We start from the raw sequence: 26,768 nt of genomic DNA, 5'->3' as shown, positions 1-26,768 counted from the left end.
TGCTGCTGGTCCTGGAAGCATATTTGGAGGATCACAGCTCTAAATGGTAACTGAAATGCAATCACAGTACGTAGATCAAAGAGCCTTTGGGAAGGAAACTGGCACTCCTTTGAAACCACATAGCAGAATATCCTATGTGGATCTACCCCCACCCTTCCATCCCACACACTTCACCTCTCTTTTGCTCCATTTTTCTCATCTGGTAAATGGGGAAATTCCTGAATGGGTTCAGTTAGGGCACAAAATGTAAAGGGTTTCAATGCCTAAGAAATATAATTTAACTGAAGTGTGTCATAAAGGCAGCTGCAGCAGCAGCAGCTCTGATAAAACTCCTTAGTTGCTATTCTCAGAATGAGCAGTACGTTAGAAGGGAAGTTATTTGCAACAATATCATGATTCACCTCACACAACCCTCATTCCCTATTTTTGGTTTACTTTAGATGTTCCAAGAAGCAGAGGCTCTCATTGCATTCATGGCCTAGTGTCTAGAGATGCATGATAGCCAGGGATGAAAGCCCAGTGGGACTGTCAGTGTGACTTTCTCTGGTGACCAGCATAGTCCCAGACAACCATTACACATCCAGGCTGAAGGGACCTGGGCCAGAGCCTGGCTATGCAGCACAGTCACTGGGGGACTGTAAACATATGCAGGCTACTGGGCTCAGCTTCAGATATACCAAAGCAAAATCTCTAAGAGGAGGCTCACAAACATACATTCTAAAACCTCTCTAGGCTTTTCTAATGCTATTGGTCCATGGACTGGCTTTGGGAACCACTGCCTTACAGAAAGCCTAATAGAACTCCCTTGCTTTCCAAATGAAGAAACAGACCCAAAGAGAGCCAGGAGCTTGCTCAGATCGCACATGGTATAAGTGGTAGAACCGGAAGTGGATGTGAAGTCTTGATTTTCAAGGGTTGTGTGCTCAGTGGAATTACAGGCTTTAGAGCCAAGTTCTAAGATGAGTTAGTATTTACTCGATGAATGGCCTTTGCAGTTAAAACTTACCTGTTAGTGGGAAACGTGAAATATTGGGTGGAAAATGCTTATCATATTGCCTGACACTTGATACATGCTTCTAAATGGATATCATCATTACTGAATTTTACTGAATTTAAGCAACTCACGACCCTAAGATGCATCATTACTTTATGTGCCTCTAAGAAAGAAAGAAAAAAAAGCTACTGCCAGTTAAACTATGACACTATTTGCTTGTGAAGTGCATCCAGATTTCAGAGATGTTAATATACAAAAGAATGGGCAGTGTGGTATTTCACTTTTCTTTTCTCAACTCTATTTTACTTTACTGAATTAGATACTTAATAGCACATTAAAATTCCTGAAGGAGAAGTATACTTAGTGTGTTTGAGGAACAACAAGGAGGCCAGTGTGGCTCATGGTAAGGACAAGGTCCAAGACAGCCAGGGGGTGTCTGATTCCATGTCTTCACTATAGTGAATAGTGTCAGCAGAAGAGTTTCATGATCTGACTTACATTTTTTTATGACTACGTAGTATTCCATGCTGTATATGTACCACATTTTCTTTTCTCTTCTTTTCTTTTCTTTTCCCCTTTGCTTTTCTTTTTTTGTTTTGTTTTGTTTTGTTCGTTTGAGATGGAGTCTCTCTCTGTCGCCCAGGCTGGAGTGCAGTGGCGCGATCTAGGCTCACTGCAACCTCTGCCTCCCAGATTCAAGCAGTTTTCTTGCTTCAGCCTCCCGAGTAGCTGGGATTACAGGGGCACACCACCATGCCTGGCTAATTTTTGTATTTTTAATGGAGACAGGGTTTCACCATGTTGGCCAAGCTGGTCTCAAACTCGTGAACTCAAGTGATCTGCCCACCTGGGCTGCCCAAAGTGCTGGGATTACAGGCGTGAGCCATCGTGCCCAGCCCACATTTTCTTTATCCAATCCACTATTGATGGGCACCTAGGCTGATTTAATATCTTTGTTATTGTGAGTAGTGTGAGCAGAAGAGTTTATTGATCTGACTTACATTCTAAAAGATACATGGAAAAAGGTGGACTAAGGGAGACCAGTTAGGAAATTATTGTACTATTCCTGGCAATGGAAGACAGTGAATTAGCTTATTATGGTAGTAAAATATGTGAGAAGAAGTAGGTGGGATATGTGAATATTTTTAGGGTAGCCAGTAGAATCTTCTCTCAGTGGATGGACTGGATACAGGGTATTGAAGGAGTCAAGAATGGCCTCAAGATTTTTGGCTTAAGTCATTGAAAGAATGAGTCTGAAAAAAAAAAAAAAAAAAAAAAAGACTGGAGGATGAGCTTCAGAGGCAGTCTGTATTTTACTCAATGTTATCTTTACTCCTTATTTACATCTATCTCTAAAATTTACCTCTTTTTTTCAATAAATATTTTTGAATACCTATTTTCTCCCCAGAATGCACTGAGAAATAAAAATGAATAAGATACAGTGTTTTATTCCCCTCAAAATTTTGCCACCTGCAGGAGAGATAGAACTCTCACACATGGTACCTTACAAAGCAATATGTATCTAATAGTATAGGAAACATAATTTAAAATGTGAGAAATCAGAGAAAGGAGACATTCATTGTAATTGGCCCTATCCTCCCCACAAAATGCTTGCTTTAGTTGAGTACAAGTTCATTACATTGCAAAAGGAGAATGCTAGCATAAGAACTTTAACTAGTTTTTTCACTTTGGGTAAACTGCCTCCTTGCTGTAACTCAAACCACCTCCACAACAAGCATGCTCTTTCCTCAAGTTTATCTTTGCACTTGCTGTTTCCTTTGCATAAACCATCATCCCTGCAAGAGGCACCTGGTTCCTGTCTCCCTTCACTCTGGTCTCTGCTCCAAGTCACCTTATCTGAGAAGCCTTCCTTCATTTCTTTATATAAAAGAATGCCTATTCCTTTTGCATACTTTGTATTTCTTCACAGCACTTGCCATCTTCTCTCACATTATATATTTGTTTGCTTTATTGTCTGTTTCCCCACATGAGAATGTAAACTCAATGACAAAAGGCACTTTGTTTTGTTTACCACTGTATTCCCTCAGGGCCAATGAATTGCTTAACGAATTATTTAATACATATAGGAACTAAAATAAACCATGGGTTTGGAAAGCAAAAAGCAAGTGGGGTTGGAGATAGGACTGGACTCTGAACACAGCGTTGGTTTCAGAAGAGAGAGAAGATGCTAGAGAACAGCTCTCTGACTAAGTTACATGCCTATATGGCAGCCTGGACCCTTGGGAGACAAAACTTGCATCAGGCCACTCTTTTGGTTAAAGCCAAGGTCTGGTGTATTGGTACAAACTTTGGATAGAGATACAGAATGTAATCTAAGTCAATCCCTGCTACTTAATAGCTGTGGACCTTCTGCCGGTTTCCTCATATCTAAACTGCTTGGGACCAGAAGTGTTTTGGATTTTAGAATTTTGGGACTTTGGAGTGTGTGTGTGTGTGTGTATACATATATATATATATACACACATACACACTTCAGGTGAGCATCCCAAATCCACAAATCCCAAATCCAAAATTCTCTAATGAGCATTTCCTTTGAATATCGTGCTGGTGTTCAAAAAGTATCGAATTTTGGATTTGAGATACTCAACCTGTATATATTTTGAGAGTAATAGTGTGTACTCTGCCTACTACATAGGGTTATTGCAAGGGTGAAGCAAAGGTAAGCCATGGGACAGCACCTTGCAACTTGTTAAGAATTCTATTATCAGGGTCAAGATGGCAATCAGGGACACTCTGATATGGACTAAAGCTAAAAGATCCAGGAATGCCTGCCTTGGACAGCTAGATCTTCTCCCCAGGAGGTGCCTGAGGGAGATATACACACAGGTGACAGTGACAAAGGGTAAGTGATGTTCTACATTATTAGTAGCTGGGCTTGGGTCCTAAATGCCAATGTGAGTGTTCTGATAAACTGACCTGGGCATGTAGCCCAGGTTAAAGGCCTCCAGAAGCATCTCTTTGTTCATTAAGTCTCTGGTGCCAAGGACTAAAACACTTAGCACACTCAACAACATGTAAGATCAGTGTTGAGGAGGGGTTAGAGCAGGCCCCTGAGAGGCCATTTTCTGTGTGTGATTTTCAAAAAGTACATTGATCTCATCCATTGGAAATGTTGGCCTTATTAGCATCCTGCATTAGTATTTCCTCATCCTTACTCTTCCCTTCAATTTCACTTCTCAGAAAGTGGAATTTGAGAATTTGTTGCTTCATCCCCAAACAGTTCAGATTTGCCCTTAAGATTCAAGCATAATGATTATCTGTGGCATATATTACCTCTACTGGAGAAATTATGCTTTTGATAAGAATAGACAAAATAATATTACACTCCTATGTTCATCTCTTGATTCAAAACTGACTTGGAAATCATAGTGGATGGTGTATTAGACTGTTCTTGCATTGCTATAAATACATACCCAAGACTGGTCAATTTATAAGAAAATAGGCTTAATTGGTTCATAGTTCTGCAGGCTACACAAGCATGGCATTGGCATCTGCTTGGCTTCTGAGGAGGCCTCAGGGAGCTTATAATCATCACAGATGGTGAAGTGGGGACAGGCATATCACATGGTGAAAGCAGGAGCAAGAGAGAGAGAGGAGAGAGTGGGGTGGTGGGGAAGGGACTTCACACTCTTAAATGACCAGATCCCTTGTGAACTTAGAGCAACAGCTCACTTACCACCAAGGGGATGGCCCAAGCCATTTATAAGAGATCCTCTTCCATGATCCAAATACCCCTGCCTCATCCACCAGGCCCCATCTCCAGCATTGGGGATTACTTTTCAGTGTGAGATTTGGGTGGGGCAAATATCCAAACTATACCACATGGCGTATTAATCCGTTTTCATGCTGCTGATAAAGACATACCCAAGACTGGGAAGAAAAAGAGGTTTGATTGGATTTACAGTTCCACATAGCTGGGGAGGCCTCAGAATCATGGCAGGAGGCAAAAGGCACTTCTTACATGGCAGCAGCAAGAGAAAATGTGGAAGAAGCAAAAGCAGAAATCCCTGATAAACCCATCAGATCTTGTGAGACTTATTCACTATCACAAGAATAACACAGGAAAGACAGGCGGGCCCGCATGATTCAATTACCTCCCCCTAGGTCCTCCCACAGCATGTGGGAATTCTGGGAGATACAATTCAAGTTGAAACTTGGTGGGGACACAGCCAAAGTATATCAGATGGTGAACATAGAAGTGTTCCTGTGGGTATACGGCCATGTTTCTTGCCAAAACTTCCTGCATATGATTTTGGTTAATTGCAGTTTCTGGAAGTATCAGCTAATCCTTGGCCTAAAGCCATCTTTCCCTTTCTTAGGGTGAGATAAGACTCCAGGAGCTCTTTTTGGTATGATACAGAGAGAAGGGCCCTCTTGCCTTCAGTTCATCATGGTTGCAGTGGATATCCTCATTCTCCAAGCCCATGATGTTCCTTAGGGAAAGCAGTTCTGCTGTTTCTGTGCCAAGCCTGGACATTATGCTCATGTGAAACCTTTTTCCCTTGATTTTTGCTACTTCTCCAGGGCACTTCCAGGGAATGGGGCTTGGTACCTGTTAGTACTATAATTTGCCTATCTCTGACCCCTCCAAGCTGAGGGAAGTCTCGCCTTTCTCCCTGCTACCTCTGCTCCACCCTGCAGTCCCTTACTGAGGGCAGGCTTTCTAGGGAGTCCTTTGTCTTCATGCACTTTCTTTTTTCTTCCCTGTAAACATAAATGTCCCCTAGGGCAAATGAACATAAAGGCCTGGCTACAGGCATTGAAAATGGAAGTGAAAATACACAAATAAAAATCTTCAAAATTATCTTGCTCCAGAGATTATTTCAAAAACAGTTTTATTGAAGTACACTCGACATACAATAGATGCACACATTAAAAATGCACAGGTTGTGCAGTTTTTGACTTACATGTAAACCCGTGAAATCATCACCATAGTCAAGATAATGACCACATCCATCACTGCCAAAAGTTGCTTGTGTCCCTTTATGATTCCTCTGGCCACTCCTCCTTCCCCCAGGAAACCACTGATCTCTTTCTGTCACTATAGATTAACTTGTTTTTGTTTTCTAAAGTTACATATAAATGGAAGCAAACAGTATGTACTTTTTTGGTCTGACTTTTTTTACTAAGCATAGTTGTTTTGAAATTTATCCATGTTGTTGTAGCATGCATTAATAGTTCATTTTATTGCTGAATAGCAAGGCATGATCTGGGGTGGGACAAGTGAAGTGCCTAGGGTTAAAATGCCGTCAGTTCTTTATGATGATAATCATAATGATGATGATTGTAAAAACATTTAATGAGACCTGCTCTCTTAACAAGTTTTTAAGTGTAACATACAGTATTGTTAAGTATAGGCACAATGTTGTGCAGTAGATCTCTAGAACATATTAATCTTGTATAACTGAAATTTATATCCCTTGAATAGGAATTCCCCATTTCCCCTTCCTCCCAACTCCTGGAAACCATCATTCTACTCTGTTTCTATGATTTAGGCTATTTTTGATACCTTACATGTGTGGAACCATGCAATATTTGTCCTTCTATGGTTGGTTTATTTCATTTAGAATTATGTCTACTGGGTTCAACCATGTAGTCACAAATGTTAGGATTTCTTTCTTTCTTCTTTTTCCTTCTTTTAATTATTATTTTTATTATTGTTATACTTTAAGTTCTGGAGTATATGTGCAGAATGTGCAGGTTTGTTACATAGGTATACACATGCCATGGTGGTTTGCTGCACCCATCAAACCATCATGTACATTAGGTATTTCTCCCAATGCTATCCCTCTCCTAGCCCCCCACACAATTTCTTTCTTTTTAAAAGCTGAATAAGATTCCACTGTATGTGTATCCCAAGTTTTCTGTATCTGCTTATCTGCTGATAGTCATTTGTGTTGTTTCTATGTCTTGGCTTTTGTGAATAGTGCTGCAATGAACATGGAAAGGCAGATATCTCTTCAAGATGCTGATTTAGGTCCTCTTGGGTGTATACCAGAACTGGGACTGCTGGAGCATATGGTAGTTCTATTTTTAATTTTTTGAGGAGCCCTCATACTGTTTTCTATAGTGACTACATCATTTTACATTCCCGCTAACAGTTTATAAGGGTTCCAATTTGTCTACATCCTTGCCAACATTTGTTATCTTGCTTTTGTTGATGATAGTCATCCTGACATGTATAAGGTGATATCTCATCACAGTTTTAATTTGCATTTCCCTAATGATTAGTGATGTTGAACATCTTTTCATATAACTTGGACATTTGTATATATTCTTTGAAGAAATGTCTATTCAATTTCTTTGACCATTTTAAAATCGTATTTTCTGTTTCCTATCAAGTTGTATGAGTTCTCCATATATCTTGGATATTAACCTTCAAATAAATAATTTGCAAATATTTTCTCTCATTCCAAAGGTCTTTTCACTTGGTAAATTGTTTCCTTTGCTGTGCAGAAGTATTTGTTGTTGTTGTTCAATTGTAGTTCCTCCTGTTTTTGCTTTTGTTGCTTATGTGTTTGGTATCATATCCAAGAAATCATTGCTTAGACCAATGTCATCAAGCTTTTTTTCTTATATCTTCCTCCAGAAGTTTTATACTTTTAGATATCATGTTTAAATCTTTAATCCATTTTAAGTTGATTTCTGGGTACAATGTATGATAGTAGTTTAATTTCATTATCTTGCATGTGGATATCCAGTTTTCCCAACACCATTTATTGATGAGATAATTTTTTTTGCTCATTGTATATTTTTAACACTCTTGTTGAAGCTCAGTTGACCTGTGTGGGTGACTTCCAGGCTCACTATTCTGTTCTATTGGTCTATATGTCTGTTTTTTCAGGTACCATACTGTTTTAAGTAACTTTCTAAAATATTTTGAAATTAGGACATGTGAAATTAGGACGTGTGATATTTTGAAATTAGGACATGTGAAGAAATCTGATTGATTTCTTCTTTTTCAAGATCGCTTTGGCTATTTTGAAACTTTTTGTGGTTCCATATACAGTTTAGGATTTAAAATTATTTTAAAATAATTTCTGTAACAAATGTCATTGGGATTTTGAAATGCAATCAGTTGTGAATCTGTTTCATTTGTTCTTTTTCTTCTTACCTTGGGTTCTATTTTTCTGCTTTTTCACATGCCTGATAATTTTTTATAGGATGGGACACACTTACACCTTAAAACTTTTTGTTAGACGGCCTAATAGGAACAGCTCCAGTCTACAGCTCCCAGTGTGAGTGATGCAGAAGACAAGTGATTTCTGTATTTCAAACTGAGGTACCGGGTTCATCTCACTGGGACTTGTTGGAAAGTGGATGCAGCCCACAGAGTGTGAGTCGAAGCAGGGCAGGGCATCACCTCACCCAAGAAGCGCAAGGGATCAGATAATTCTCTTTCCTAGACAAGGGAAGCCATGACAGATGGCTCCCAGAAAATCGGGACACTCCCACCCTAATACTGCACTTTTCCAATGGTCTTAGCAAATGGCACACCAGGAGATTATATCGCGTGCCTGGCTCAGAGGGTCCTACGCCCAAGGAGCCTTGCTCACTGCTAGCACAGCAGTTGAGATTGAACTGCGAGGCAGCAGCGAGGCTGGGGGAAGGGCGCCCGCCATTGCTGAGGCTTGAGTAAGTAAACAAAGTGGCAGGAAGCTGGAACTGGGTGGAGCCCACCACAGCTCAATGAAGCCTCCCTGCCTCTGTAGACTCCACCTCTGGGAGCAGGGCATAGCTGAACAAAATGCAGCAGAAACTTCTACAGACTTAAATGTCCCTGTCTGACAGCTTTGAAGAGAGTAGTGGTTCTCCCAGCATGGAGTTTGAGATCTGAGAACGTACAGACTGCCTTCTCAAGTGGGTCCCTGACCCTTGAGTAGCCTAACTGGGAGACACCTCCCAGTAGGGGCCGACTGACACCTCATACAGCAGAGTGCCCCTCTGAGACGAAGCTTCCAGAGGACGGATCAGGGAGCAACATGTTCTGTAGCCTCCACTGGTGATACCCAGGCAAACAGGGTCTAGAGTGGACCTCCAGCAAACTCCAACAGATGTGAAGCTGAGGGTCCTGACTGGTAGAAAGAAAACTAACAAACAGAAAGGAATAACATCAACATCAATAAAAAGGACATCCACACCAAAGCTCCATCTGTAGGTTACCATCATCAAAGACCAAAGGTATATAAAACCACAAAGATGGGGAGAAACTGGAGCAGAAAAGCTGAAAATTCTAAAAGTCAGACTGCCTCTTCTCCTCCAAAGGAGTGCAGCTCCTCACCAGCAATGGAACAAAGCTGGATGGAGAATTACTTTGATGAGTTGGCAGAAGTAGACTTCAAAAGATTGGTAATAACAAACTTCTCCCAGCTAAAGGAGGATGTTCAAACCCATCACAAAGAAACTAAAAAACTTGAAAAAAGATTAGACGAATGGCTAACTAGAATAAACAGCACAGAGAAGACCTTAAATGACCTGATGGAGCTGAACACCATGGCACGAGAACAACGTGACACATGCACAAGCTTCAGTAGCCAATTCCATCAAGTGAAAGATCAAGTGAATGAAATGAAGTGAGAAGAGAAGTTTAGAGAAAAAAAGAGTAAAAAGAAACAAACAAAACCTCCAAGAAATATGGGACTATGTGAAAAGACCAAATCTGCGTCTGATTGGTGTAACTGAAAGTGACGGGGAGAATAGCACCAAGTTGGAAAACACTCTTCAGGATATTCTCCAGGAGAACTTCCCCAACCTAGCAAGGCAGGCCAGCATTCAAATTCAGGAAATACAGAGAATGCCACAAAGACACTCCTTGAGAAGAGCAACTCCAAGACACATAATTGTCAGATTCACCAAGGTTGAAATAAAGGAAAAAGTGTTAAGGGCAGCCAGAGAGAAAGGTCAGGTTACCCACAAAGGGAAGCCCATCAGACTAACAGTGGATCTCTCAGCAGAAACTCTACAAGCCAGAAGAGAGTGGGGCCAATATTCAACATTCTTAAAGAAAAGAATTTTCAATCCAGAATTTCATATCCAGCCAAACTAAGCTTCATAAGTGAAGGAGAAATAAAATCCTTTACAGACAAGCAAATGCTGAGAGATTTTGTCACCACCAGGCCTGCCTTACAAGAGCTCCTGAAGGAAGCACTAAACATGGAAAGGAAAAACCAGTACCAGCCACTGCAAAAACATGCGAAATTGTAAAGACTATCGATGCTAGGAAGAAACTGCATCAACTGATGAGCAAAATAACCAGCCAACATCATAATGACAGGATCAAATTCACACATAACAATATTAACCTTAAATGTAAATGGGCTAAATGCCCCAATTTAAAGATGCAGACTGGCAAATTAGATAAAGAGTCAAGACCCATCAGTGTGCTGTATTCAGGAGACCCATCTCACATGCAGAGATACACAAAGGCTCAAAATAAAGGGATGGAGGAAGATCTACAAAGCAAATGGAAAGCAACAACAACAAAAAGCAGGGGTTGCAATCCTAGTCTCTGATAAAACAGACTTTAAACTAACAAAGATCAAAAGAGACAAAGAAGGCCATTACATAATGGTAAAGGGATCAATTCAACAAGAAGAGCTAACTATCCTAAATATATATGAACCCAATACAGGAGCACCCAGATTCATAAAGTCAGTCCTTAGAGAACTACAAAGAGACTTAGACTCCCACACAATAATAATGGGAGACTTTAACACCCCACTGTCAACATTAGACAGATCAATGAGACAGAAAGTTAACAAGGATGTCCAGGACTTGAACTCAGCACTGCACCAAGGGGACCTAATGGATATCTACAGAACTCTCCACCCCAAATCAACAGAATATACATTCTTCTCAGCACCACATTACACTTATTACGAAATTGACCACATAGTTGGAAGTAAAACACTCTTCAGCAAATGTAAAAGAACAGAAACTATAACAAACTGTCTCTCAGACCACAGTGCAATCACATTAGAACTCAGGATTAAGAAATTCACTCAAAACCACACAACTACATGGAAACAGAACAACCTGCTCCTGAGTGACTATTGGGTAAATAACGAAATGAAGGCAAAAATAAAGATGTTCTTTGAAACCAATGAGAACAAAGATACAACATACCAGAATCTCTGGGACACATTTAAAGCAGTGTGTAGAGGGAAATTTATAGCACTAAATGCCCACAAGAGAAAGCAGGAAAGATCTAAAATTAACACCGTAACATCACAATTAAAAGAACCACAGAAGCAAAAGCAAACACATTCAAAAGCTAGCAGAAGGCAAGAAATAACTAAGATCAGAGCAGAACTGAAGGAAATAGAGACACAAAAAACACTTCAAAAAAATCAGTGAATCCAGGAGCTGGATTTTGAAAAGATCAACAAAATTGATACACCACTAGCAAGACTAATAAAGAGGAAAAGAGAGAAGAATCAAATAGATACAATAAAAAATGATAAAGGGGATACCACCAATCCCACAGAAATACAAACTATCATCAGAGAATACTATAAACACCTCTACGCAAATAAACGAGAAAATCTACAAGAAATGGATAAATTCCTGGACACATACACCCTCCCAAGACTAAACCAGGAAGAAGTTGAATCCCTGAATAGCCCAATAACAGGCTCTGAAATTGAGGCAATAATTAATAGCCTACCAACCAAAAAAAGTCCAGGACCAGATGGATTCACGGCCAGATTCTACCAGAGGTACAAAGAGGAGCTGGTACCATTCCTTCTGAAACTATTCCAATGAACAGAAAAAGAGGGAATCCTCCCCAACTCATTTTATGCGGCTAGCATCATTCTGATACCAAAGCCTGGCAGAGACACTACAAAAAAAGGGAATTTGAGACCAATATCCCTGATGAACATTGAGGCCAAAATCCTCAATAAAATACTGGCAAACCAAATCCAGTGGCACATCAAAAAGCTTATCCACCACGATCAAGTTGGCTTCATCCCTGGGATGCAAGGCTGGTTCAACATACACAAATCAATAAACATCATCCATTGTATAAACAGAACCAAAGACAAAAATGACATGATTATCTCAATAGATGCAGAAAAGGCCTTCAACAAAATTCAACAGCTCTTTATATGATAAAAACTCTCAATAAACTAGGTATTGATGGGACATATCTCAAAATATTTATGACAAATATTTATGACAAACCCGCAGCCAATATCATGCTGAATGGGCAAAAACTGGAAGCATTCCCTTTGAAAACTGGCACAAGAGAGGAATGCCCTCTCTCACCACTCCTATTTAACGTAGTGTTGGAAATTCTGGCCAGGGCGGGAGAAAGAGATAAAGGGTATTTAAGTAGGAAAAGAGGAAGTCAAATTGTCCCCGTTTGCAAATGACGTGATTTTATATTTAGAAAACCCCATCGTCTAAGCCCAAAATCTCCTTAAGTGATAAACAACTTCAGCAAAGTCTCAAGATACAAAATCAATGTGCAAAAATCACAAGCATTCCTATACACCACTAAGAGACAAACAGAGAGCCAAATCATGAGTGAACTCCCATTCACAATTGCTTCAAAGAGAATAAAATGCCTAAGAATCTAACTTACAAGGGATGTGAAGGACCTCTTCAAGGAGAACTACAAACCACTGCTCAATGAAATAAAAGAGGACACAAACAAATGGAATAACATTCTATGCTCATGGATAGGAAGAATCAATATCGTGAAAATGGCCATACTGCCCAAGGCAATTTAAAGATTGAATGCCATCCCCATCAAGCTACCAATGACTTTCTTCACAGAATTGGAAAAAACTGCTTTAAAGTTCATATGGAACCAAAAAAGAGCCTGCATTGCCAAGACAATCCTAAGCCAAAAGAACAAAGCTGGAGGCATCACGCTACCTGACTTCAAACTATGCTACAAGGCTACAGTAACCAAAATAGCATGGTACTGGTACCAAAACAGAGATACAGACCAATGGAACAGAACAGAGCCCTCAGAAATAATACCACACATCTACAACCATCTGTTCTTTGACAAACCTGACAAAAACAAGAAATGGGGAAAGAATTCCCTATCTAATAAATGGTGCTGGGAAAACTGGCTAGCCATATGTGGAAAGCTGAAACTGGATCCCCTCCTTACACCTTATACAAAAATTAATTCAAGATGGATTAAAGACTTAAATGTTAGACCTGAAACCATAAAAACCCTAGAAGAAAATGTAAGCACTAGCATTCAGGACATAAGCATGGGCAAGGACTTCATGACTAAAACACCAAAAGCAATGGCAACAAAAGTCAAAATTGACAAGTGGGATCTAATTAAACTAAAGAGCTTTTGCACAGCAAAAGAAACTACCATCAGAGTGAACAGGCAACCTACAGAATGGGAGAAAATTTTTGCAATCTACCCATCTGACAAAGGACTAATATCCAGAATCTACAAATACTTAAACAAATTTATAAGAAAAAAAATCAACCCCATCAAAAAGTGGGCAAAGGATATGAACAGACACTTCTAAAAAGAAGAGATTTATGCAGCCAACAGACACATGAAAAAATGCTCATCACCACTGGTCATCAGTAAAAAGTTAGGAAACAATAGGTGCCGGAGAGGATGTGGAGAAATAGGAACGCTTTTACACTGTTGGTGGAAGTGTAAACTAGTTCAACCATTGTGGAAGACATTGTGGCGATTCCTCAAGGATCTAGAACTAGAAATACCATGTGGCCCTGTGATCCCATTACTGGTTATATACCCAAAGGATTATAAATCATACTACTATAAAGACACATGCACATGTATGTTTATTGTGGCACTATTCACAATAGCAAAGACTTGTAATCAACCCAAATGTCCATCAATGATAGACTGGATTAAGAAAATGTGGCACATATACACCATGGAATACTATGCAGCCATTAAAAAGGATGAGTTCATGTCCTTTGTAGGGACATGGATGAAGCTGGAAACCATAATTCTGAGCAAACTATTGCAAGACAGAAGGCCAAGCACTGCGTGTTCTCACTCATGGTTGGGAAGTGAACAGTGAGAACACTTGGCCACAGGGCGGAGAACATGACACACTGGGGCCTGTCACGGGGTGGGAGGAAGGGGGAAGGATGGCATTAAGAGAAATACCTATTGTAAATGACGAGTTAATGGGTGCAGCACACCAACATGGCACATGTATACATATGTGACAAACCTGCACATTGTGCACATGTACCCTAGAACTTAAAGTATAATAAAAAAGAAAAAGAGAAAAGAAAAAAAAAATTGTTGTTGCTTATCTGAAATTCAAATTTAACTAAATTTTATCTGGCAGCCCAGTGTCCTGAGAACTCTCGCTTCCTTTACTTCTCTGGACTCCTATTTTTGTCTCCTCAACTCACGAGATTCTCCAGGCTCTGCCTGAGTTCCCACTCATTGTGATGTATCCTGGACACACTCTTATGCCAGTAAACTGATGCCACTACAGGGCTCAAATTTTTGTTTCGTGACTCTCAGATTGTTGTCCTTTGTTGTCAGATGCTCATTATCTTAAAACATAATTTTTCATATATTTTGTCCTTTTTGGTTGTTTCACACTGGAGAGCAAATATGGTCTCTGTTACCCTGTCTTTGGTTGAAAGTGGAAGTCTATATCCAGAGCTTATTGTTTATAGCCAGGATTCAGAACATGGTTCTAACCAGGGCCAAAAATGTATGTTCGATCCCTTCGTAGGCAAGTGTGTAGTTTGCTTTATAGTTTTCATGCAATTAACTACTGAAAAAAAATAATTCTCTGTATCATAAGGGTGCCTGGTGATTATGAGTGTTCCTCACTACTGTTAGGAAATTGATTAGAAGTGAACATCTGCTAACAAGAGAATGGGATGGACCACTGGGGTTATTACCAAGTACAAAACATAAATTGGCACATTACATTATATTACATTGATTGTCAGAGTTTGAACCAAAACACAGATTTGGCTGGGGGTCAAATCTTGGAGGCCCAAATTGTATTTGGAGTCAGGGCCAGAAAGACAAATCTGATAGAGTCAGGGTGGTCAAATTGGGGCCATAGAGGAATTGAGGAAGATGTAAATTATCGTATTCCTTGTTCAATATTCAGTGATGTTCTTCCTAGGGAGTTCTGGAAATAAAAATAAAAGCATGTCCTGTCTCTTCTCTTTGGTTTCTCTTGGTCTAGCTATATGCCGCTATCCTCTGGGCATGTCAGGAGGCCAGATTCCAGATGAGGACATCACAGCTTCCAGTCAGTGGTCAGAGTCCACAGCTGCCAAATATGGAAGGTAAGGATGGTTACATCAAGAAAGCCCATGTTCTGGGGTTGGGCAGGTTTCCTGGGGACAGATTCCTGACCCTAGGGGATGGGAAAGGTGACATTATTGGCAGGGACTGTTGAGAATGAAGGGCAGACAGCAAGTGGGCCTGTCCTGCTCTGTATGTTTTCAGGGAGAGAATTCAGGGCTTAGCCACATGTACTGGTCTGGCAGCCCCATCTCAACCACAGAGGCCCCAGGGCCACATTATCCACAGTGAATGTGTTAATTGATAGGAAGTGGATTTGCTTTCCCTGACTTTCTCATTTTGAGCTGCTGCAGGAAGCAGGCAACAGTGGCAGCTATGGAAGGTGCAGATTGTGTAGGACACTGGGAGTTAGCGTCCACTCCTCTTCTCAGTGGGTCTATGAAACATCACTCACTGCAAAGCATCACTTACTGCAAAGCATCAAGACACTGAGGCCTCCAACAAGTTCTCCCCCTCTCTCAAGGATCTCTCACATAGAAGGGTCACCCTTGCCCACAGACAGAGTGTGGCAGTTTCCTGGGGTGATTGATTTCAGGGGTCTTGTACATCAATAAACTCCCTACTGCTCTACTGGTTGGACCCAATACTCTTCCTGGCATCTAATTCTTTTGGTGTGAAGTATTGATTTTATTAAAATGGAATTACCCATAAGAAAAGCAATCCTGATGAAACTTCCCCATAATTTCTTAGTGTATGAAAGACTAGAGTGATGGTTGGTGGAACTGGAAGGGAGCAACAAATGAATGGGTAATATCTGTGGGAAAAGGGAGCATTCCAGGGGAAAGGGAAAGTGGTAGGAGGTTCTTAAAGTAAACTTTATAATAATTTCACAATTTTGCTCCATGGTAGCTCAGCCTGGAGGTAATGAAATGAAACCAGATTATTTACTACTTCCTTGACATGCTCTTCCCCCTCATCCTCCCCATGTGTGTCTATGGCTCCTTGCTGGTCTGCAGTGCCCATCCTGCAGCATTGCATAACCCACACTGGAGACCCTACTATCCCTCCTCCTTATTGACATAATTTGATGTCCAAGCAAAGGGTGGCTAGCTTTGTTAGGCTGAGTTTGAAAGAGGGAAGGGAGAGATGAAATGACTCATGGGGGAACAGAGGGTAGGAAGAGTTTTATTTCTCTTTAGACCTCTAAATCAGGATGGGGAATGAAGGCTATGTGTGATCTGAAGGCCTCAGGTCACTGGTGGGGACTGTCTCTCAGGGTCTCATGGTACTCCAGGGAAAGGGATCTGACCACAAATAGGTATTGTGGTGGCAGTGAAAACTGTGGCAAGAACCCAAAATGTTTATAAGGACTGGGCAGCCTGCTCTCTCCCCTCAATACAGGGCAGCTGCTTGCCTGTGAACCAGTAAACAGCTCTGTGGTTTCTTGGTTGCTCCCTCTCTCTCCAACCCTCATCTCTCAAGGCTGGACTCAGAAGAAGGAGATGGAGCCTGGTGCCCTGAGATTCCAGTGGAACCTGATGACCTGAAGGAGTTCCTGCAGATTGACTTGCACACCCTCCATTTTATCACTCTTGTGGGGACCCAGGGGCGCCATGCAGGGGGTCACGGCATCGAGTTTGCCCCCATGTACAAGATCAATTACAGTCGGGATGGCACTCGCTGGATCTCTTGGCGGAACCGTCATGGGAAACAGGTAGGAAGAAGAGACATCCAGACCTTGGGATGTCCAAGACTGTATTTAGGCTTAGGCTAGGAGAAGAAGGGTACAGGTTGTCTGTGTGGGTATGTCTGTCCAGGGATTAGGCATGCCCTTGTAAATGTGTGACCCAGGGTGAAGGAGGCAGGGAAGGAATATCAAGGCTGTAGGGAAAGTGGAGTAGATGCATCCTGCTCCTCGAATTAAGAAGAGAGAGCCCATTGAAAATGTGGCAGGGTGAAGAAAAGTGGGCATGATTTAATATCACCTCTTCATTCGTTCTCTTCTCTCTCCTCAGGTGCTGGATGGAAATAGTAACCCCTATGACATTTTCCTAAAGGACTTGGAGCCGCCCATTGTGGCCAGATTTGTCCGGTTCATTCCAGTCACCGACCACTCCATGAATGTGTGCATGAGGGTGGAGCTTTACGGCTGTGTCTGGCTAGGTAGGTCACTAGCCCAGGAAGCCTATAGACTTTATTAAAAACTCCAACTTCTGGGAAAATCAAATCAGAAAGGGATGGGATCAGTAACTCCTGGAATGGTGATTCCTTCTTGGGAAGAATAGAGACAGAAGCATTGCTCATTAACCCAGGGCTTGGTGCCCCACACCGAGTCATGCATTCAGAGTCATTATGTTGACTGCCACTGAGGGGCGCTCCTCCAAAGTCCTCCCTGGGTGCCCAGATGGAGTCCTCCTGGACACTCTGTGCAAGCTTATACCCTTGAAACTCACATAGTTCCCTGGGGTAATGGGCCTCAGCAGTAGGCACTCACTTGGCTGTGTTTCCTTTGCAGATGGCTTGGTGTCTTACAATGCTCCAGCTGGGCAGCAGTTTGTACTCCCTGGAGGTTCCATCATTTATCTGAATGATTCTGTCTATGATGGAGCTGTTGGATACAGGTAAATCCTGGGAAACTTTGATTATTAAAATGGGAAATTAGCCACTAGGAAAGAATAATATTTTATCATGTCTTGGAATCAATAATCAATCAACCAATCAGTATTTATTTAGTTCTTGTACAAGGCATTTGGAGATAATTTAGATTAAGGAATATATATGACCTTTATTTCTAGGGAACTAAAAGCCCAGTTTGGGAAGACAAGTTAATTACCCGGAAAACAATCAATTACACAAAGCAAGGGCTAGAGTTTGTGATGGCTGTAAGTGTAATAGCCATATTTTTGACCCTCAAAACAGGACGTATAGTCTGACACAAATATTGGCCTACTTATGGAAACAAAGGGTCAGAGAATTGAAGTACTAAGTATAATACTCTGGGTAAGTCAAGAAGTCAGAAAGAATAGACCTTATACATATAAATGCTTTGAAAATTGTAAAAAGTGGACTAGTAAGGCTTACAATAGACAAGGAAAGTTCTAGGGTAAGATGAGAATTATAGCAAAGGAAGGTAGGTAGAAGGTAGCAGAAGAAAGGAAGCAGGGCTGAAGGCAAGACTGGCCTGGCTATAGTAGAAGCTGGAGCTCAGAAGAACAGAATGGAACAATGGATAAGCCTGAAGTGCATGGATGGAGTGCCATGGCAAAGAAGTGTGACCAGATACAGTAGGAACTTAGGGCTGGGTATGGGATGCTCCCACCTATCCCATTCCACTTCAAGCCTTCAAGCCTTGCCATTCTTCTAGCCCACACTAACACTTTTCTCTCTAAGCTTGGTCTGTATCTGCAAAGTGAGCCTGGGAGAGAAGTCAGTTCATAGTGAAGACCAGATCAGATGATGGAGGTTGACAGGGCTTGAGAGAAGGAGATACTAGTGAATCTCAGGAAGGGAGTGTGGAATTACAGCCTTCCATTGGCTTAGGTGTGGAGAATGAACTATTGCCCTCTAGCTGCCATCCCCTGGGTGAAGGCCTGATTCATCCACTCTTCTACTCCTAGTCACTTCCTTTCCATCGTCTTAGTCACTGTTCTTTCCTTTTTGCTTAAACTGTCTTGGCATAATTTTGCTCAGTCACACCCCAACAGGCATGTATTCAAGGCATAGAGGAAATCAGAGATCAACCGAATTCAGTTTAATTTAATAAGCCTTTGTTAGTCAACTGTTACTATATACAAGGAATTTGGCCAGGCATGTTAGGTATTCAAAGGTAATGAAGTCATTGACCCTACCTTTAAAGAGCTCACAATTTGGAGTAGGGGCTAAAACAGAATATAAGTTATTATGATTCGAGTATATGAGCAAGAGATAGCCTATGATTGCTCTGGGGTTCAAAGGAAAAAGTAAACTATAGTAGGAAAGCACAAAAATGGGGATGAAAACATCTGGATTTTATATAATAAAAGTTACTTCTCTTTGCTACAAGGCTTAAGGGATTAAAATGTGTGTGAAAAGCATTTCATAAGATAAATTGCTGTACACATATAAGTTGTTATCTGATTATCATTTTTCTGACTGAAGGACTGCAAAGATATGGTAGAATCGATGAAATCTGAATTGGGTCCCAAAGAATGGGAACTACTTTCACAGGTACAGATTCTTGAAATGGAATTTTAGGCAGAGGGAATAGCATGAGGAAAAAAGAATTATGGTTATAAAGTTTAGGGGACTGTCTGGGAAAATCAACAGTTTATTTAATGATGGGCCATATTTATGTGGCAAAGTAGTACAGGAGAAGCAAAACAAAGCAGATTATGCCATGTCTTGAAGGAACCTGAAGTCAAAGCCAAAAGGAGCAAGAAGTGGAGGAGGAGGAAGAGGAGAAGTTGCTGTTCTTGTTCTTCATAAACATTATCATTAATGTAATGAGTCATTGAAGATTTTTAAAGCTGAGGAAGGACATGATTGGAGCTGTGGTTTAGACAGATTAATCAAGCAGCATGCAAAGATTAGATTGGAATGGAATGAGGAGGTGATGAGGAACATTTTAAAACTCTGAGTTCTGCCAAGTAAAAAGAATTAATGACCAAGGCCATAACCGTGACTCTGGGGAATGAGGAAAATATATTCATTTAGGGGACATTTGCAATCTGACTGGATGTATGGGGCAAGACAGCAGGGTGAGAAAAAGGGTCACATGAAGCTTGACAGTCTAAGTGACTGAAACAATGGAGATGACATGTATTTATTCAACAAATATATTTTGAGTGCTTACCATGCACCAAGCACTTTCCAATACTATGAAAGAGAAGTGTAATTTATGGAAAAGGGAAACCAAGGAGAAAGATTTAGTTCGGTAGGGTACGATGATGGATTTAGTTTGGGGTTTAAGTCTATGAGATTGACAAGACATTCAGTAGAGAAATAAGGAAGGTAGCCAGAATTACGGCTCTGAACTCCAAGGGAAAGATTAAAAAAATTACAAAAATGTAGACATCATTGGCTTCATTTAATAATTGAGGTAATAAAATATCTGGTGGAGGTGGCTGAGTGAAGAGAGATGACATCAGAGTCTCAGGAAATAGTCATATTAGCAAAAGTTACTTTTTAAATTTAAAACAATTTCAAGAGTAATATATGCTTACTAGTGATTTTAATAACTCTAAAGTATATAAACATTGAAAACTTATTTTCCTATCCCTTCTTCACTTGATTTAATTTTGACCAAAGGGGAACTGAACAGGTATTCCTTTTAATTTCTGTTGCTTTTCATAAGACTTCCATGGGATTTATTTTTCTGGGGATAATGGGGAATATATTTATTGCAAGTAAACTTATGTTCTCCTAGCTTTCTGATCTGTAGAGAGAAGAAAAAGATGGCAAAACCTTGGAAGGGAGATCCAGGCTCTGGTCACTGTGGATAAGGCCAGTCAAATTTTATAATTTACCATACATTTTCAATGATTAAATATATTTTAAAAGGCTGGCATAATCACCCTTAGTATTTTTTATTTTTTGCGATTCACAAATTTTACAAATTATTGGTCTGGCTATAAACCTCAAGGGTCACACCCATTATTGCTTGAGGGTGAGTATCCCAATCTCATCATTTGGGAGATTTGTGTCATATCTGCCAGAGCTTGAGATGCACAGCTTGAGGAAAGACAAGTTCCACATGATGGGTTCTTGCTCTATGCCTCCATAAAAAGAAGAAAGGAGCCTCTTTGTGTTCTCCAAGTAGTCAAATAAGTATATATGCAGTTACATTCCATCCAGCAGTCAGGCTTCTGGCAAACTCAGCCTTTAAAACAGAGCCTCTTACTCAGAAGTCAAAGAAGACTGCTAAGCTAGAACACAAAACTAAATCCAATACCTGGGATTCTCATGACATCCATGCATCTTACTTCCTGGGTCTAGTATCCTATAAATTTAATTAAAATTAAATAGAAATTATTGTTTAAATTTGGAGCTTATATTTTCTCCCTTTCATTTAATATCACATTGGGTTGTTGGATATGTGGGATAGAAGAGAGTGTGACTGGATTCTCTGAAATTGATTCACTGAACAATGACAGCATGTAGTTAAAGGAGAGTCAGCACCAAGCTCTGGAAACATTTATTTGATAATGGGGCAAGTGCTACTATGTATGCTAGTATTTATTCTATGCATTTATGCATTTCATCATTTACTTAGTGAATTAATTCATCAAATGCATTTGATAATATTGAGTCATTATGTGAAGACATATTCATTATATAAGAATAGGCAAGGTACAATAAATTATAGAAAGCTTTTCATATTAAATAAGATATTGTTTAAAGGTTTTACTACTAAAGGGGTAAGCATCAAATATTTTATAAAAATTACTAATATGAAATTCTTAATTCTCCATTGATGCAAGACAAATGAGTCAATACTGTAATACAAATGTGATTATTTACAGTCCTTCAATTTCAAGATAATAAGCTCATACAAAATCTGGAGTAAAGATGCTGGGTAAAAGCTCTTCCATGAATATGTGATTAACTCAGATTTCTCTCTCCTTTTCCTCCTCTTCTCTTGGCCTGAGCAGCATGACAGAAGGGCTAGGCCAATTGACTGATGGTGTGTCTGGCCTGGACGATTTCACCCAGACCCATGAATACCACGTGTGGCCCGGCTATGACTATGTGGGCTGGCGGAACGAGAGTGCCACCAATGGCTACATTGAGATCATGTTTGAATTTGACCGCATCAGGAATTTCACTACCATGAAGGTCAGTGGAGTTGGATGTGGTGGAATTTCTTTAAGGAGGCACAAATCATAGTGTGGTAGAGAAAAGGCATGCTAGAAAGAAGTCTAGGCTGATGATGGTTCAATGACATATTCTGTTACTAACTAGCTAAATGCATTTCACCAGTCACTTCACCTCTAAGGGTGTGGTTCTCCATTTGTGTGTAAGGGAGTTAGAATAGGTCAGTGAGCTCTCTCTCTCTCTCTCTTTTTTTTTGTTTTAACACTAAAGGTGACACATCCGTAAAACACAATAACACAGTGTCCAGGGCCCACAGATTTTTAAGACCCGTAAAAATGTTTTAATTTCTTTTAATATCAGATGAAAAAAACCCAAATTTTTAGGGTCAAAGATTATCTTTTTACCAGCACAGTTGCTATATATATATATATGTATACACACACACACATATATCTATATATACATACACACATATGTGTGAATATGTGTATTCTCATTTAGAAATGAGATTTCTAAAAAAAAAAAAAAGGATGAAATTGTTTTGGATTGTATATTATTTCAGGTTTCTCACCTAGCCCTGTTGAAAAGTAGAGTGGCTCTGAAACATACCTAGGAGGAAGTAGGATGGCAGTCATCCTCTTACCTCAGTTCAGAATAGCTCGAATCAGGGTAGATGGCAACTGGTTGAGAGGATTATAGACTCGAGAGAATTCAAGGCAAGGAAGGGCCTGAGAAGATGCCGGTGCAGTCATCATTTAACAGATGAGAAAACTGCAGTCCAGCAATATGAAGTGAGGTGGTCAAGGACAGACAGTGCATACAGGTGACCAGGGTTGCAGCCCAGGTTTTATAATGCCTGACCAACTATCACTGCTGCTGTGAGGTTCCTACAAGGAAAAATCCAGAAGAGTGCAGAACACCAACTATTTACCAAGGGTGGTGCTCGCAGAAACAGCAGGTCTTGACTTATGGAGTTGGCTGGCACTGCCTCCATGCACCTTAGCAGGGCCAACCTGTCACTCACATGCCTCTTTCTCTACTAGGTCCACTGCAACAACATGTTTGCTAAAGGTGTGAAGATCTTTAAGGAGGTACAGTGCTACTTCCGCTCTGAAGCCAGTGAGTGGGAACCTAATGCCATTTCCTTCCCCCTTGTCCTGGATGACGTCAACCCCAGTGCTCGGTTTGTCACAGTGCCTCTTCACCACCGAATGGCCAGTGCCATCAAGTGTCAATACCATTTTGCTGATACCTGGATGATGTTCAGTGAGATCACCTTCCAATCAGGTAGGGAGCTCAGGTCCTCTTTGGGAAGTGGGAGCAAGGTGATGAAGGAGGAATGCACATGGCCAGAAGGTCTCATTAGCAGGTCTCTGAGAGGAGTGGGATGGTACAGGCAGCTTCTCATTGCTGGATGCAGTGAATCCTTTGTGTGACTAGTTTTAATTGCGGAGGGGACAGGATGAGAATGGAAATGAACAAAATATTCATGTAACTCTTCTTAGAAAGAATTTTTTTAAATGAGAGTATAGTGTGTTAAAAATTTTATATAATTTAAGGCAGTTAATAAGTGTGCTGTTAAGAAAAAGCACACCTAAGCACTACTGAGATATTTAAATGAAAATCTCTAAATATACACAAAAGTAAAGAGAACAATAAACCACCCGTCACTCAGCTTTACTAATCATTGATATTTTGCCATATTTGTTTCACCTATTCCTTCCTTTTGGCTGTAGCATTTTAAAGCAAATGTGAGATACTATTTGATTTCACTAGCAAATAATTTGACTGCATCTAAGAAAATAGTGTCATTTTCGTAGCTATAATGCCATGATAACATCTAACAACCCTTATTATTAAATAATTTCTAAATACAACCCAATGTCCTGTCCATATTCAGGTATGACTAACTGTCCAACAATGTCTTAATTCAGTTGGCGTTACCAAATAAGGATCAAAATAAGGATCTCTTGGTGTGCTTCTTTATTCTATTTGCCCTGTATCTCTTTTAATCTAAAACAATTCCTTCCTTTTTTTTTTTTTTTTTTTTTTTTTTAAGGATTCTGGCTTGGCTGATGGCTTTCTGTGGTGTCATTTTACTTGAGCTTCTGTTCTCTGTCATTCTTAATGACTGGGTGCTTACATCTACAGGTCAATTTGATTCAAGTTCAATATCTATTTTTGTCAAGAATTCTTTCTTTTTTTTTTACTTTCCATCCTATTTCTTTATTATCAGAAAGTTGTTTTTTTAAATTTTCTTTTTATTATTATACTTTAAGTTCTAGGGTACATGTGCATAATGTGCAGGTTTGTTACATATGTATACTTGTGCCATGTTGGTGTGCTGCACTCATCAACTCGTCAGCACCCATCAACTCGTCATTTACATCAGGTATAACTCCCAATGCAATCCCTCTCCCCTCCCCCCTCCCCATGATAGGCCCCGGTGTGTGATGTTCCCCTTCCCAAGTCCAAGTGATCTCATTGTTCAGTTCCCACCTATGAGTGAGAACATGTGGTGTTTGGTTTTCTGTTCTTGTGATAGTTTGCTAAGAATGATGGTTTCCAGCTGCATCCATGTCCCTACAAAGGACACAAACTCATCCTTTTTTATGGCTGCATAGTATTCCATGGTGTATATGTGCCACATTTTCTTAATCCAGTCTGCCACTGATGGTTGTCAAGAATTCTTTATGGATAGTGTTGTATATTTTATGCTGAACTTCATCATGGGGATATAATGCTAGATCCTCTCACTTTTTATGATACTAAGATTGATTTCTGGTTCCTCATGAACTTTTTCCTTAAGTTTTATCCTCCATTAATAACCACTGTCTGAATTACTTATTTCACTAGGGGTTGCTAAATGATGATTTTCTAATTCTTTACTTGTTTTCTGCATTTCTTAGCTGAATTTCTTCCAAATAGAATAATTATTCTTCATGCACCAGTTTACTCAGAAATCACATTGAAAGACCAGGATATGTGACTTATTTTCCCTTTTAATTATTAATTTTCAGAGTAATGACTTGATACCCTAGCAACCCTCAATAATGTCTAATGAAGTTTGTTTTTTACTCTTAGTTTTTGGTATAATTATAAACTAATTGCTTTTTATCAATTTAATGTTTAATCGATTGCAGAGTTTTTTTTGTTTGTTTGTTTTTGTTTTTGTTTTTTTTTTAGACAGTGTCCCTCCCTGTCACCCAGGCTGGAATGCAGGTGGTGTGATCTCGGCTCACTGCAACCCCTGCCTCCTGGGTTTGAGTGATTCTTCTGCCTCAACCTCCCAAGTAGCTGGGCTTACAGGTGCCTGCCACTGTGCCTGGCTAGTTTTTCTATTTTTAGTAGAGATAGGGTTTCGCCATGTTGGCCAGGCTGGCCTTGAACTCCTGAACTCAAGTGATATGCCTGCCTTGGCCTCCCAAAGTGCTGGGATTACAGGTGTGAGCCACCGTGCCCAGCCATTATTCTTTTTAATACTCAAGTTGTGCTGTCTTTGACTAGAGTTTGCTTTTTTTTTTTTTTTTTTTTCTGAGACAGAATCTTGCTCTGTTGTCCAGGATGGAGTACAATGGCACGATCTTGGCTCATTGCAACCTCTGCCTCCCAGGTTTAAGCGATTCTCCCGCCTCGGCTTCCCGAATAGCTGGGCTTACAGGCACCTGCCACCATGACTGGCTTTTTTTTTTTTTTTTTTCTTTCTTTCTTTTTTTTTTTCTTTTTTTGTATTTTTAGTAAAGACAGGGTTTCACCATGCTGTCCAGGCTGGTCTCAAACTCCTGACCTCAGACGATCCGCCCGCCTAAGCCTCCCAAAGTGCTGGGATTACAGGTGTGAGCCACTGCACCCAGCCTAGAGTTTGCATTTTTAAGGGAGCTCTTTGCTCTTTGGATCTGACCCTAGAAGCCTTTGATATCTTTCTTGTTTTCTGAAAGAACAAGGTATTTCAAGCTCATTTTGAACATGCACTGTGCCCAACATGTAATCAACCATTTCTTTAAGAAATCTTGATTCCTTTTAGTAGAAAATGGTATTTAGAGAACACAAACTGGGCAGTAGGGATGTTCATTGCTAATAGGTTGTCATTGTTTCTTGAATTTTTTGCTGGAAGAAAGCAATTCAATATGTATATTTAAAAAGAAAAAGATTATGAGTTTACATTGTTATTTCCAATTGAAATTAAAGATAAGGTTTTTATTTAAACTTGATTTTATACTTTCATCTCTATTATTTATGCTAAATATCATGTTTCCTAACAATGTTAACAGCATTTTCTTCATCCTATTATTCAAAAAGCAATACCAATATTATTACTAGCAACATAACTATTGAGCATTAAGATTTCGTAGCAATTCTCTTTTCTTTGTCCTGAGAATATATCCTACTAAGAATGTACAGTCAAAGCACTGTGTTCTAAGGTCAGTTGGATAACAGTGGTATAATTCTTTTCTGTATATAGTTATATCACCAATGTGGTATACAGTTAGGGTAACAGTGGGATAATTTTTTTCTGTATGTAGTTATGTCACCAATGTGATATACAGTTAGGTTCATTGTATTCCATTTGTTTCAACTTTTAGGGATTCGTTTTAAACTGTAAACACTACTTTTGATTGGACAGTAACAGCAGCAAATAGTGATTTAACTTACTGGTGCCAGAAACTGTGCCAAATCTTGAAAAGTTAAAAGGTGTTTAGAATATTGTTCACACTATTA

General features: G+C 40.0%; 1 protein-coding gene across 2 annotated transcripts in view; it reads left to right on the top strand.

The window, feature by feature from the left end:
• The window catches only part of DDR2 (discoidin domain receptor tyrosine kinase 2), a 151,279-nt gene that overhangs the window by 107,687 nt on the left and 16,824 nt on the right, over window positions 1–26,768 (top strand). For both annotated transcript variants that reach the window (XM_007976350.3, XM_073008190.1), the window contains 6 exons: window positions 15,196–15,298; window positions 16,740–16,971; window positions 17,273–17,420; window positions 17,773–17,878; window positions 21,887–22,070; window positions 23,093–23,336. In XM_007976350.3, the coding sequence (XP_007974541.3) occupies window positions 15,196–15,298; window positions 16,740–16,971; window positions 17,273–17,420; window positions 17,773–17,878; window positions 21,887–22,070; window positions 23,093–23,336 (1,017 nt within the window). The remainder of the gene's footprint in view (window positions 1–15,195; window positions 15,299–16,739; window positions 16,972–17,272; window positions 17,421–17,772; window positions 17,879–21,886; window positions 22,071–23,092; window positions 23,337–26,768) is intronic.

This window comes from Chlorocebus sabaeus, chromosome 20 (assembly GCF_047675955.1).
Source record: "Chlorocebus sabaeus isolate Y175 chromosome 20, mChlSab1.0.hap1, whole genome shotgun sequence".
Classification (NCBI taxonomy): Eukaryota; Metazoa; Chordata; class Mammalia; order Primates; family Cercopithecidae; genus Chlorocebus; species Chlorocebus sabaeus.
The sequence above is the reverse complement of the archived record's forward strand: the minus strand, read 5'-3'. Positions and strand labels throughout refer to the sequence as shown.